Source organism: Balaenoptera ricei, chromosome 20 (genome assembly GCF_028023285.1).
Source record: "Balaenoptera ricei isolate mBalRic1 chromosome 20, mBalRic1.hap2, whole genome shotgun sequence".
Taxonomy (NCBI): Eukaryota; Metazoa; Chordata; class Mammalia; order Artiodactyla; family Balaenopteridae; genus Balaenoptera; species Balaenoptera ricei.
The window spans coordinates 48,597,028-48,609,916 of record NC_082658.1 but is presented as its reverse complement, the minus strand read 5'-3'; the positions used below and the strand labels follow the sequence as shown (position 1 = coordinate 48,609,916).

Sequence of the window (12,889 nt, the reverse complement as noted above, 5' to 3'; positions counted from 1 at the left end):
TAGCCAAATTTATTTCTTCTCTATGCAGAGTCCTAACTATATCATATTTGATTCTACTTTCACTATCATAAGTATTGTTATTTCAAACTCATAAACATGATGCCTACAGAATATTTCATCAAATCTTTATGCCAAAATTATTTAACCATTACCTTAATTCTGGATAGTTATTTCCAACTTTTAATTCTGAGATAAACAGCTTCATACATAAAAAAAACCTTTTTTCTATTAATTTTTTTCTTTATGATGGATTGTGAAAGAAATGTCATTAGGCCAAAGGGAAAGAAGCACTTGATAGATATTTCCTATCGTTTCCAATAAGGCTGTGCCAATACACACTATGGACCAGGTAAATGAATACTATATACAGACTTGGGACCTAATCACCAAATACCAAATACCTAGGCCTGGTGGGTTGTCTTATACCCAAAGAGCTTCTTTCACCTATATTATACAAGTGTAAGAAGCAAATCACATTCTTCCTTTTTCCTGAGCCTTAGTTTGGTATGTACCACTATTTACAATATTCAGTCTTCTTACCCCAAAATAATATATCTTAGAAATATTTCTAAGTTTGACAGTTTTCTACATATAGATCTTGCTTATTTTTCACTAACATAATTCCTAGCTTTACTAAACCTTTTGTTGCTATTGTGAGTACCAATTTATTCAAGCTTTCATTTCTGACAGTATGAGTGAGCTTACTGCCTAAAATTCCCCAAGCATTACTGAAACTTTATACTGCTCTTCTACATGTTGAAGTTGCAAATAATACTATCGAATATATATAAGATCCTTCCAATTTCTTTGTATCTTTAATTGATGTGCGTTGGTGAAAATAAACTGAATCCCTTTGAAATTCTAAAACATTCATATAAAAATAGGCTACTTAAATTTTAGAGTGAAAAATCAACAAGATTTCTTAGGGTCACAAAGAGAATCAAATCTACTTACTATTGCTTTATGTAGATGTTTTAAGAATTATATTAAGTTCGACAATACTGTTACTGCTATTAATAAGATAGTCAACTGCCAAATGAAATAAATAAATTTTTGAGAACAGGAAGCATATACCAATCATTTATTTAAATTAGGCAATGAAAGTTAGTGAAAACTGAATAGAATTTACATGATTTAAAAAATATTTTCATTGCTAAGTTAGAAAAATGTATTTCCAAAAAAGATAAATGATATCCATTTTAACAGTTTCTTTTAAAATCTCTTTTCTCCCACAATATTTATGTAAATATATTACATGTCATTTCTTTCTTTCATATTATTTTAATACAGGACAGAAAAATACATAAAGTATGGTAGATATAAAAATTAGATCTAAAGTTAAACTATGCTTTACCAACTTTGAAATATGATATTGTTCCACATGAATTAAAATTTGTAATTATAACTCATGAATATATTATTGCACATATAAAAATTTAGCCATTTGGTACTATTTTGGATATTTAACTATATCCAAAATAACTATCCAGACACAGTAAAAGCAATTAATCAATTTTCAAAAAATAAATGAAAAAATTTAGGATCTAAGAAGAGTCTCAAGAGAGAACAGTATACAAAATTAGCATTTTAATTAAAAACTAGTAGAGAATACTTAATACTGATTCAGAATCAAAGAAAAATAAAACACATTTTTAAATAATTTCTTAGGGGTAGAAAACAGTATAATTGAACTGACCTTTAAAAGTTCCTCTGATGTAGGGCGATCTTGAGGAATTTTCTGGAGGCAAGAATCTACAAAGTTGCGAAAATAATCAGACCTATTGTAAAGGAAAGTATCAAGTGAACATATTGCTATTTCCTTTAAAAACACATCCACAAAACAAGGCATGTGCCTATTGATAGGAGGGGGGATGGAAAAGAAATGATAAAAAAAGGAGATACTATTTACATTTCATATATATCTATGAAAAGTTATCTAAAGCAACCAATGAATCTTCACCATTTTCCAAAGATAAATTTGCACAGATTATTTTAAAATCCTGCTCCCACATTTAAAATATCATAACTCATTCTATATTGAGGGAAAATTAGAAAAGCCAATATTTTCCTTTTGGCATTCAAATCTAAGATAACTTTATTTTTTTTTCCTTTCTATAAGCCATCTTTCTTTCTTCTTTGCCCCTTGGATCATCTTCTGTATAGCGTGATTCAGAATATCACTCCATTTGCTTTGAAGGGAGCATTTTGTATACCTAAGTATTTGGTGTCCTAGAGCAAATGGATAAAACTTCCATTAAATCCAGAAAACCAATTGAGATATTTTTTAAAAACATCAGAAGTCTGTAACACATTATTATTATATAGTGTTACTGATGAGAGTTCAATGAGTAAGCCAGTAATAATTTCTCCATCGATGTTTGTCTCAATATTCAAATAAGACCTTAAGTTCCTTATAAGCAAAAAAGGAACTCTTTTTTGAATCCCCAACATATCAAACACAGTGTGAAGACAGTCTGTGTTCAACATATTTATTACTTATATGTACCATAATAGTAAAGTCTGAGCCAAAAGATTCCTTCTATGTATATCTATAAAAGTACTAAGAACTATGAATGTGTGTTAATTAATCCTTAAAAAATAAAGTATTGCTAACTTATGCATCTACCTTTTTTAAAATATTTATTAAATATGCTACATATACCCCTGGAATTTTTCAAATGCTAGATACACCTGAGGAATTAATTTCCCAGTAAAATCTTCTATCTCTGATAAAAATCCTGGTTTTCTAAAACTGTCAATCAGTTCTCCATAAACTTTTTTACATGAATGAATGTAATTTTATCACATCAAGGAAGCACTAGAAGAAAAAAAAACATTAAGCAGTCTGAATAACAAATGTCATAATAACAATTAGAATGATTCCAAAGTTATGAATTATCTGGAAATTCTGATAAATCAAACCACTTTACCTATGTCTTATACTATATAAATTATAAACCATTCTCCAACTGAACTTCACTACAGGTTGTGGCAATCTATATTTTAGTTATAAAATATTATGTTTAAATCATGCTATTTATTATATAATCAGGGTTATGTATGTTCCTAAAGTTCAAAAAACTAAATATAATTTTTTTGTGAAAAGCAAATACTTTTTTGCTTCTGTGTGGCATCATCTATCCTTTGTTTCTGAACTAAGTTATATATATGCTAAGAAGGCAGACATAATAAAGGATAAACATGATAGAACCTATTTTAATATCTTTGCAGGTAATACATTTTACCTAACTGAAATGAAATCACTTTGATAACATTATGAAAAAGCATTTAATTTATACAATGTCGAGTAATATATCTCTTAGCAATACTCACCATTCATTAGACTGTAGTGTAGGGGATTCATTTTGGGCTATGTGATATAAGGCACTCATTGCATTCATATTAAATAAAGGAGGCTTCCTTTCCGCTGTAAAAGAAAGAAAACTTTCCTGTTAAAATATGTGCCTGTTATACAGGGACATACAAGTATTGTTAAAGTTTTTTTGTTTTTGTTTTTGTTTTAAATAATTTTAAACTTAGCAAAAAAAATTTCAAGTAGAGTTCAAAGAACTTTTTCAAGTGAGTCAATGTACAGTAAATTGCTGCCATGATGCCCCACCATTCCTAAATACTTTAGTGTATATTTCCTGAAACATATTCTCATAATACTAAAAAACCATAACACATCCATTAAACTGACCATTAATACTAATACATGACTATCATCTAAATCCTCAAACCCCATTCAAGTTTCAATCAAGTGTCCAAATAATGTCCTCTGTAGCAAAAGTGTCCTTTGGTCATTTGCATCCTTCAAGGAAACTATTTTATCTAACTTGTTAAATTTATTAACAAAGTTGTTCATAGTATTTCCTTATAATTCATTCATTCATTCATTCATTCATTCCTTCTTTCCTTCCTCCTTCCCTCCCTTCCTCCCTCCCTCCTTTCTTTTCTTTATTTTTTGGCTGCGTTGGGTCTTAGTTGCGTCACGGGGGCGGGGGTCTTCGTTAAAGCGTGAGGGATCTTTCATTGCGGCACGGGCTCTTTGTTGTGGTGTGCAGGCTTCTCTCTAGTTGTGGCATTTGGGTTTTCTCTCTCTAGTTGTGGTGTGCGGGGGCTCTGCAGTTGGTGGCACGCGGCCTCTCTCATTGAGGTGTGTGAGCTCAGTAGTTGTCGCGCATGGGTTTTAGTTGCCCCCACGGCATGTGGGATCATCGAACACGCATCCCCTGCACTGGAAGGCGGATTCTTTACCACTGGACCACCAGGGAAGTCCCTATAATTTTTTTAATACCTGTAAAATCTGTAGTGATGTCACCTCTTATTCCTGATATTGTGTCTTCTCTCTTCTTTTCCTGATCAATTTGGCTAGTGGTTTATCAATTTTATTAATTTTCTCAAAGAACTAGTTTTTGGTTTCATTGATTTTGTCTACTGCTTCTCTGCTTTCTATTTAACTGATTTCTGCTTTGATATTTTATTCTCTTTCTTCTGCTTATTTTGGGTTGAATTTCCTCTTCTTTTTCCAGTCTCTTAAGGTGAGTTGAAGTCATGACCTTGATAATTTTGAAGTATAAAAGACTCTTGAATATCCCTCAATTTGGGTTGGTCCTAATAATTAAATTTGGGTTATACAACTTTGGCAGGAATATCACAGAAGTAAATGTTATATTTTTCTAATTTATTCTATGAGATGATGTATGATTACAAATGGTTCCATTATTGATGGTGTTCACTTTGATCACTTAAGGTGGTGTCTACCAGGCTTCTTCACAGTAGTTTCTCTTTTTGTCTTTGTAATTAATAAGTATTTTGTGAGAAGGTACTTATATAAATATCCTGTTTTTCATAAAACTTTCATTTTATTCTTTAATTTATTGTATGGACTTGCAGATTTCTATTTATTTAATAAGTTATAACGTGCTATTATCATTTATTTTGATGTTCAAACTGCCTCACATTTGAGCAGTAAGAACCTTTTTATGATGGCTTCTATTTTTTTCACATGGCCCCATCACTCCTTGATCCTTCCTTGCTTTCTGGCACACTAAGATGTTCCAGGAGCATCTTGTACTTTCCCTACTCCAAGGAACTATGGCAATAGATGTACTCACTGCTACTGAGGTGTCACTGTTCTTAGATCCTCTCAGTGGATAGAGTTAGGGAACACATACATGCACATTAAACATCTATATTTGTTTATTGAAAACTGAGTTCACCATAATATCACAAATCCAATCCAATACCACAGTATTTATTCCAGCTTATCCTCTTTCCATGATTTGTAATACCCCTCTCTGACAATGAAAAACCTCACTCTCATTATCTTTAATATATTTTCTTATTTGATAAATTTCCCCTGTATGTAACCAGCTGATTTTTGTGTATGATATAAGACAGTGGTCCATTTTCTTTTCTTTTCTTTTTTTGGCCATGCCATGCGGCTTGCAGGATCTTACTTCCCCGACCAGGAAATTGAACCCGTGCCATGGCAGTGAAAGTGCTGAGTCCTAACCACTGGACCCACCAGGGAATTCCTGATACTGGTCCATTTTCACTCTTTGCATGTGGTATTCCAGTTTTCCCAACACCATTTACTGAAGAGACTGTCCTTTCCCCATAGTCTATACTTGACTTGTTGCTGTAAATTAATTAACCATATATGCATGGGTTTATTTCTGGGCTCTCTATCCTGTTCCATTGATCTATGTGTTTGTCTTATGCCAATATCATACTGTTTTGATTACCAAAGTTTTCTAATATAGTTCAAAACAGAAGTATGATGCCTCCAGCTTTCTTCTTCTTTCCCAAGATTGCTTTTGCTATTCAGGGTCTTCTGTGGTTCCATACAAAGCTTAGGACTGTTCGTTTTATTTCTGTGAAAAACGTCATTGGAATTTTGATGGAGATGGCACCGAATCTGTAGATTGCATTGGATAATATGGACATTTTAACAATATTCATTCTTCTAATCCATGAGCACGAAATATCTTCCCATTTATTTGTGTCCTTTTCAATTTCTCTCATCAAAGTCTTATAGTTTTCAGTTTACAGGTCTTTAACCTTCTCAGTTAAATTTATTCTTAGGTATTTTATTCTTTTTGATATGATTGTAAATGGGGTTGTTCTCTTAATTTCTCTTTCTTATAGTTTGTTATTAGTGTACAGAAATACAACTGATTTTTGTATACTGATTTTGTACCCTGCAACTTGACTGAACTTGTTTATTAGTTCTAACAGTTTGCTGGTGGAATCTTCAGGGTTTTCTGTATATAATACCATGTCATCTTCAAATAGTGACAGTTTTACTTCTTCCTTTCTGATTTGGATGTCTTTTATTTCTTCTTCTTGCCTATCTGGATTTCCAATACTATGTTGAATAAAAGTGGCAAGAGTGGGCATCCTTTTCTTGTTCCCGATCTCAGAGGAAAATATCTTAGCTTTTCGCTGTTGAGTATGATGTTAGCTTTGAGCTTGCCATATATGGTCTTTATTATGTTGAGGTATGTTCCCTCTATACCCACTTTGTTGAGAATTTTTATCATAAATGGATGCTGAATTCCATCAAAAGCTTTTTCTGCATCCACTGAGATCATCATATGATTTTTATCCTTCATTTTGTTAATGTGATGTACCACACTGATTGATATGTGCATTTTGAACCATCCTTGCATCCTTGGAATAAATACCACTTGATCATGGTGTATGATCCTTTTACTGTATTGTTGAAAACTGTTTGCTACTACTTTGTTGAGGATTTTTGCATCTATGTTCATCAGGAATATTGGCCTGTAATTTTCTTTTCTTATAGTGTCCTTGTCTGGTTTTGGTATCAGGGTAATGCTGACCTTGTAAAATAAGTTTGGTAGTGTTTCCTCCTCTTCTGTTTTTTGGAAGATTTTGAGAATGACTGGTATTAATTCTTCTTTAAATGTTTGGTAGAATTCACCAGTGAAGCCATTGGGTCCTGGACTTCTGTTTGTTGGGAGGTTTTTGGTTACTGATTCAATCTCCTTACTAGTAATCAGTCTGTTTAGATTTTCTGTTTCTTCATGATTCAGTCTTGGTACGTTGTATATTTCCAGGAATTTATCCATTTCTGTTAGGTTGCTCAATTTGTTGATGTATAACTACTGTTCATAGTAGTTTCTTGTGATTCTTTAGTATTTCTGTGTTATCAGAGATAATGTCTCCTTCATCTCTTATTTTATTTGAGTTCTCTTTCTTTTATGAAAAGTCTATCTAAAGATTTGTCTATTTTGTTTATCTTTTTAAAAAACACAGCTCTTAGTTTCACTGTTCTTTTCTATTGTCTTTTTAGTCTCTATTTCACTTATTTCTGCTCTAATCTTTATTTCCTTCCTTCTACTAACTTAGGGCTTAGCTTGTTCTTTTACTAATTCCTTGAGGTGTAAAGTTAGGTTGTTTATTTGAGATTGTTCTTGTTTCTTAAAGTAGGCATTTATCACTATGAGCTTCCCTCTTAGAACTGCCTTTTTTTTATCATTCAAAAAAATTTTTATTGGAGTATAGTTGATTTACAATGTTGTGTTAGTTTGAAGTGTAGAGCAAAGTGAATTTGTTATACATATACCTATATCCACTCTCTCTCGTTTTTTTTTTTTTAGATTCTTTTCCCATATAGGCCATTGCAGATTATTGAGTAGAGTTCCTTATGCTATACAGCAGGTTCTCATTAGCTAACTAGAACTGCTTTTGCTGCATCCCATGTTTGTTTGGTTTTTTTTTTTGAAATCCCATTTATTACTTTGATTTTCCATTGTCCCTTAGTTTTTTTGGGGGGGGGCCGCATCAGGTCTTAGTTGCAGCATGTGGGATCTTCGTTGCAGCGCACGGGCATCTCTCTAGTTGCGGCGGTGTGCGGGCTTCTCTCTAGTTGTGGCGTGCGGGTTTTCTCTCTCTAGTTGTGGTGCGTGGGCTCCAGAGCGTGTGGGCTCTGTAGTTTGCAGCACACGGGCTCTTTCATTGAGGCACGTGAGCTCAGTAGTTGTGGTGTGAGGGCTTAGTTGCCCTGAGGCATGTGGAATCTTAGTTCCCTGACCAGGGATCAAACTGGCATCCCCTGCAACTGGAAGGAGGGTTCTTCACCACTGGACCACCAGGGAAGTCCCTGCTGCATCCCATATGTTTTAGTATGTTGTATTTCTATTTTCATTTGTCGAGATATTTTTTGATTTCTTCTTTGACCCACTGAGTGCTCAGTACCATCTTGTTTACTCTCCATGTATCTGTGAATATTCCAGTTTTCTCCTTATAATTGATTTCAAGTTTCAAACGACTGTGGTTGGAAAGGAAGTTTGATGTGATTTTAATAATTTTTAAAAAAAAATTTTTTTTTTTAAATTTTTTGGCTGCGTTGGGTCTTCATTGCTGCGTGTGGGCTTTTCTCTCTAGTTGCGGCGAGCAGGGGCTACTCTTCATTGTGGTGTGCGGGCTTCTCACTGCGGTGGCTTCTCTTGTTGCGGAGCACAGGCTCTAGGCGCACGGGCTTCAGCAGTTGTGGCAGGCGGGCTCAGTAGTTGTGGCTCACGGGCTCTAGAACACAGGCTCAGTAGTTGTGGCGCATGGGCTTAGTTGCTCCGCAGCATGTGGGATCTTCCTGCTCAGGGATCTTACCCACGTCCCCTGCATTGGAAAGTGGATTCTTTACCACTGGACCACCAGGGAAGTCCCAGGTATTTTCATTTGTCTTGAGATATTTTTTGATTTTTTCTTTGACCCATTGAGTGTTCACTACTGTTTTGTTTAATCTCCATATATCTGTGAATGTTCCAGTTTTCTTCTTATTTCAAGTTTCATACGATTGTGGTTGGGAAAGAAGTTTGATGTGATTTTAATCTTCTTAAATTTATTAAGACTTGTTTTGTGGCCTAACAGAAGATCTATCCTGGAGAACATTCCCTGTGCACTTAAGAAATATGTGTATTCTGTTGCTTTGAGATGAAATGTTCTGTGTGTGTCTGTTAAGTCCATTTGGTTTAATGTGTCATTTAAGGCCAATGTTGCATATTGACTTTTTGTCTGTGATCTAGTCACTGATGAACACGGGGTATTAAAGTCCCCTACTATAATTGTATTGCTGTTGATTTCTCCCTTTAGGTCTGTTTATATTGTTTTATATATTTAGGTGATCTTATGTTGGGTGCATAAATATTTACAAAAGGTATATCCTCTTGCTGAACTGACTTCTTTAATCATTATGTAATGCCCTTCTTTGTCTTTTATTACAGTCTTTGTTTTAAAGTCTATTTTGTCTGATAAAACTATAGCTACCCTAGCTTTCTTTTGGTTTCCATTTATATGGAATATCTTTTTCCATTCCTTTCAGTCTCTATGTGTCCTTATATCTGAAGTGACTCTCTTGTAGGCAACATACAGATGGGTTTTGTTTTTTTATCCATTTAGTCATCCCATTTCTTTTGATTGGAGAATTCAGTTCACTTACAATTAAAGTAATTATTGATAAATATATGTACTCATTGCCATTTTGTTAATAGGTTTCTGGCTGTTTTGTAATTCCTTTGTTCCTTTCTTCTTCTCTCACTCTCTTACTTTGTGAATTGATGACTATCTTTAGTGTTACTTTTGGATTCCTTTCTCTATATCTTTTGTGTATCTACTATAGGTTTTGCTTTGTGATTGATACGAAGCTTACAAAATATATAAAACAACATATTTATAATAGTCTATTTTAAGTTGATAACAACTTAAGTTTAAAAAAAGCTCTACATTTTTACTCCCCACCCCCATGTTTTATCTTTCGTTTGTTGGTTTTGATTTATGGGTTTTTTTGGTAGAAATTAGAACTTTATCATAAACATTTCCAGAATATAAACTGATTTTGTATCAAGACTTTTTGAAATGTTTAAAACTGTATGTAACTTAAGCTTATTATAATGTATGTCATTTTCCACTTTCCAATCTAGAAAATATACTGCAAGTTAGATCTAATGAAGGGAAAAAAAGAATCAATCTAAACTGCTTCACAGAGAAAACTAATGAATATAAAAACACCCACCCCAAACTAACACCCAATCAAGAAACAGATTCTATAAAGCCTATTAATCCTCCAATTTAAAATAAATGACCTCCCAAGGGAAAAATACTTCCACCATCACAGCAATTTGACGAATAAAAGCAGAGCCACCCTCATTAAGGGAAATTACATTATGTATAAGAAAAATGTAGTAATAATTTTAGAAGAGAGGAAAAGTAATTTCCATTTTGGAGAGCAAGCACACTAAATGTCTTCTATTCACTTAGCCTTTGTACCTGTTCACATGAAAAGAGCGATATGAACATGGACATCATAAAACCAAGCTCCTTAACTATTTTTTCAGTTTAACCTCAGGAGAACCAATGCAAGAGCTTCAAAATCCAAGGACAGACTGGTCCCAAAGCATCTCCTCTTCTGTCCTTTCTTTCCCTTGTTCCTTTTTCTCTTTTCTACACTTATGTTCCTCTTTCTTAGAGGCTACACCTCAGCTTTTTTTCTCCTTTCGGTTCTTAAGCTTTTCTGTACTGACTCTGACTGTTTCCACCTCTGTTTTGTTTCTTTGGATGCTCTTGTGTTTGTCTAAATCTATTTCCTCATAAGCTTTCTTCCTCTTATGCTTGGGCCACTCCTCCTCTGGTTTTTCCCAGCCTTCCTCTGGGTGTCTTTTTCTCTTCTGATGTATCTGTTTATAACTAGCTTGATGGGCACTGGTACTGTTTTCTGAGGAGAGGTGTCTGTAAACTCCAGATTTTACACTGTATGAGCTACAGTTTTACTCTTGTTGACTGAAGTTCAGGGATACTGGTTTTCCTGAGAAACAGTCCCTGGTGAATTGACAGTAGTTCAGGGAGTCCAGTCTCAGCCTGCTGTCATGAGCTGGTAGTCACTGAGGTAACTGCTTCTCCACTGCTTGTGAAATATTGCATGGTCTTCAGTAGGTCTGGACGGGTTCATAAGGGAGTCTTTGATCAAACATTCTACACCTGGGTCTAGAATCAACCTCTTCTTTGTATCCACAGGTTTCCAAATAATCCTCTCTCATCTTTCTGAAACAAGTTTTTGGCTCTAAGCCTCTGGTTTTCTGCACTTTGATATAATCTTCAAGTTCATCTTGAAAAGAGTCAGATGTCTTCTTTGAATCCTTCATTAGGTTGACAAGGGATTCTGCTTATCAGGTTGAGAACTTGGTGGAGAAATTTGATCATATTCACCCATTAACTGCTTCAGTTTTTTAGCATGAACTTTCCCCAAACAGTGAGACTGTGCAACAACTGAGGAGCTAAAAACCATGATGCAGAGATTAAAAAATCTATTTTTGTCCAATACTTCACTCCCATTCACCTCATAATGTGAAATCCATTGTGATTCAAATTATGGCACTATTCCTTACAAGTCTTTTACAAAAGGTATCTGTAAAAAGTTCATTCTTTGCTCACTCAATGTGGTATCTTCTCTGAGGCAGGGGTGGCCGTCTACAACTACCGTCCCCCTCCCCGCCAACGCCAGCTGGTGGATAGGCCGAGGTGGAGGAGGCAGAGAGGCAGGGACAACCGCTGCCTCTGTCGCCACTGAGCAAGCGTGGTGGGAGCAGGAGGCGGAGACCGGACTTCCTGAGAGGAAGTCGCCACCACCACCAGCGGCTGACTGGACAGCACCACCGCACTGCCACCATAGCTGCAAGGTGCGCCACTGATTTATGTTTCTGATGTCACAATTTACATCTTTCTATCCTGTGTATCCATTAACAAATTACTGTAGTTATATTTATTTTGATTTATTTTCCTTTTACTCCTTTTAAAGTTCTGAAATTTTACATCCTCAATATATACTTTTATAATCAGAAAAAAGTGGTAAATTTATTTTTATAAACACGACTGTACAATCATTCCTGAAAACAACAAACTAGGGATCTTTTCCATCAGATTAACTGTAATCAAACAGATAAACTCACCTATGAAAAATCCTTCACTTTAAGATTTCTTGGTCATAAGACATAACCAAGCTACGAGAAAATAGTTTGCTTTAATTCACTATCTTTAACTATTTTAAAGTAAAAGCATGTAACAGATTTAGTTCCCAAGACTACAAATCTAATTTGCATGCCTATAGACCTGTACTGTCTAACAGGGTACCCCCTAGCCACATGTGTCTATTTATATGTAAACTTATTTAAATGACATACAATTTTAAGGGACTTCCCTGGTGGTCCAGTGGTTAAGACTCAGTGCTCCCAATGCAGGGGGCCAGTGTTTGATCCCTGGTCAGGAAACTAGTTTCCGCATGCCAGAACTGAGATACTGCATGCCACAACTAAAGATACCGCATGCCACAACTAAAGATTCTGCGTGCCGCAACGAAGATCCCGCACGCGGAAACAAGGATCCTGCATGCCACAACTAAGACCCAGCACAACCAAATAAATAAATAAATATTAAAAGAAAAAAAAAAAGAAAAATACAATTTTAAGGTCAGTTCCTCAGTTACATTAGCCACATTTCAAGTGCTCAAAAGGCATGCAAACACAGAACATTTCTACCAATGCAGACAGTTTTATTTGTTTGTGCTCCTCTAGACCTTTCCCTTGGAACCCAAAGCAGGCTTAAAATATAGTTCCTGAACTTAGAACAACTTCATAATTCGAAACATTTGTAAGTAAAAATTTTAAAAGTGATTATGAAAAACTATTTATAAAAGTTGAAGATGCCTAATGTATGCCTAAAACGCTAAGAATTTCTTTAAGACATCTCACTCATTTGAAATTATCCAAAGGCAGTCACATCTTCTGAAGTTGCTTTATTATAAGCATAAAAACTCTCACTGTGAAGTAATTCTATCTTATGAACTATAATAAAAAGAAGCTAGAAAAGT

General features: G+C 34.6%; 1 protein-coding gene and 1 pseudogene across 6 annotated transcripts in view; both read right to left on the bottom strand.

Moving 5' to 3' along the window:
• Window positions 1-12,889, bottom strand: part of TAOK1 (TAO kinase 1) — a 231,247-nt gene that overhangs the window by 52,062 nt on the left and 166,296 nt on the right. For 5 of the 6 annotated variants that reach the window (XR_009499757.1, XM_059908929.1, XM_059908931.1 and 2 more), the window contains 2 exons: window positions 3,334-3,427; window positions 1,697-1,778 (listed from right to left, as the gene is read on the bottom strand). Coding sequence is in view for 5 of the 6 variants with exons in the window: in XM_059908929.1 (XP_059764912.1) it covers window positions 1,697-1,778; window positions 3,334-3,427 (176 nt within the window). In the remaining variant the exon portion in view is untranslated. The remainder of the gene's footprint in view (window positions 1-1,696; window positions 1,779-3,333; window positions 3,428-12,889) is intronic. The other variant, XM_059908932.1, reaches the window with a different exon arrangement.
• LOC132355727 (lysine-rich coiled-coil protein 1-like) lies at window positions 10,395-11,370 on the bottom strand (annotated as a pseudogene).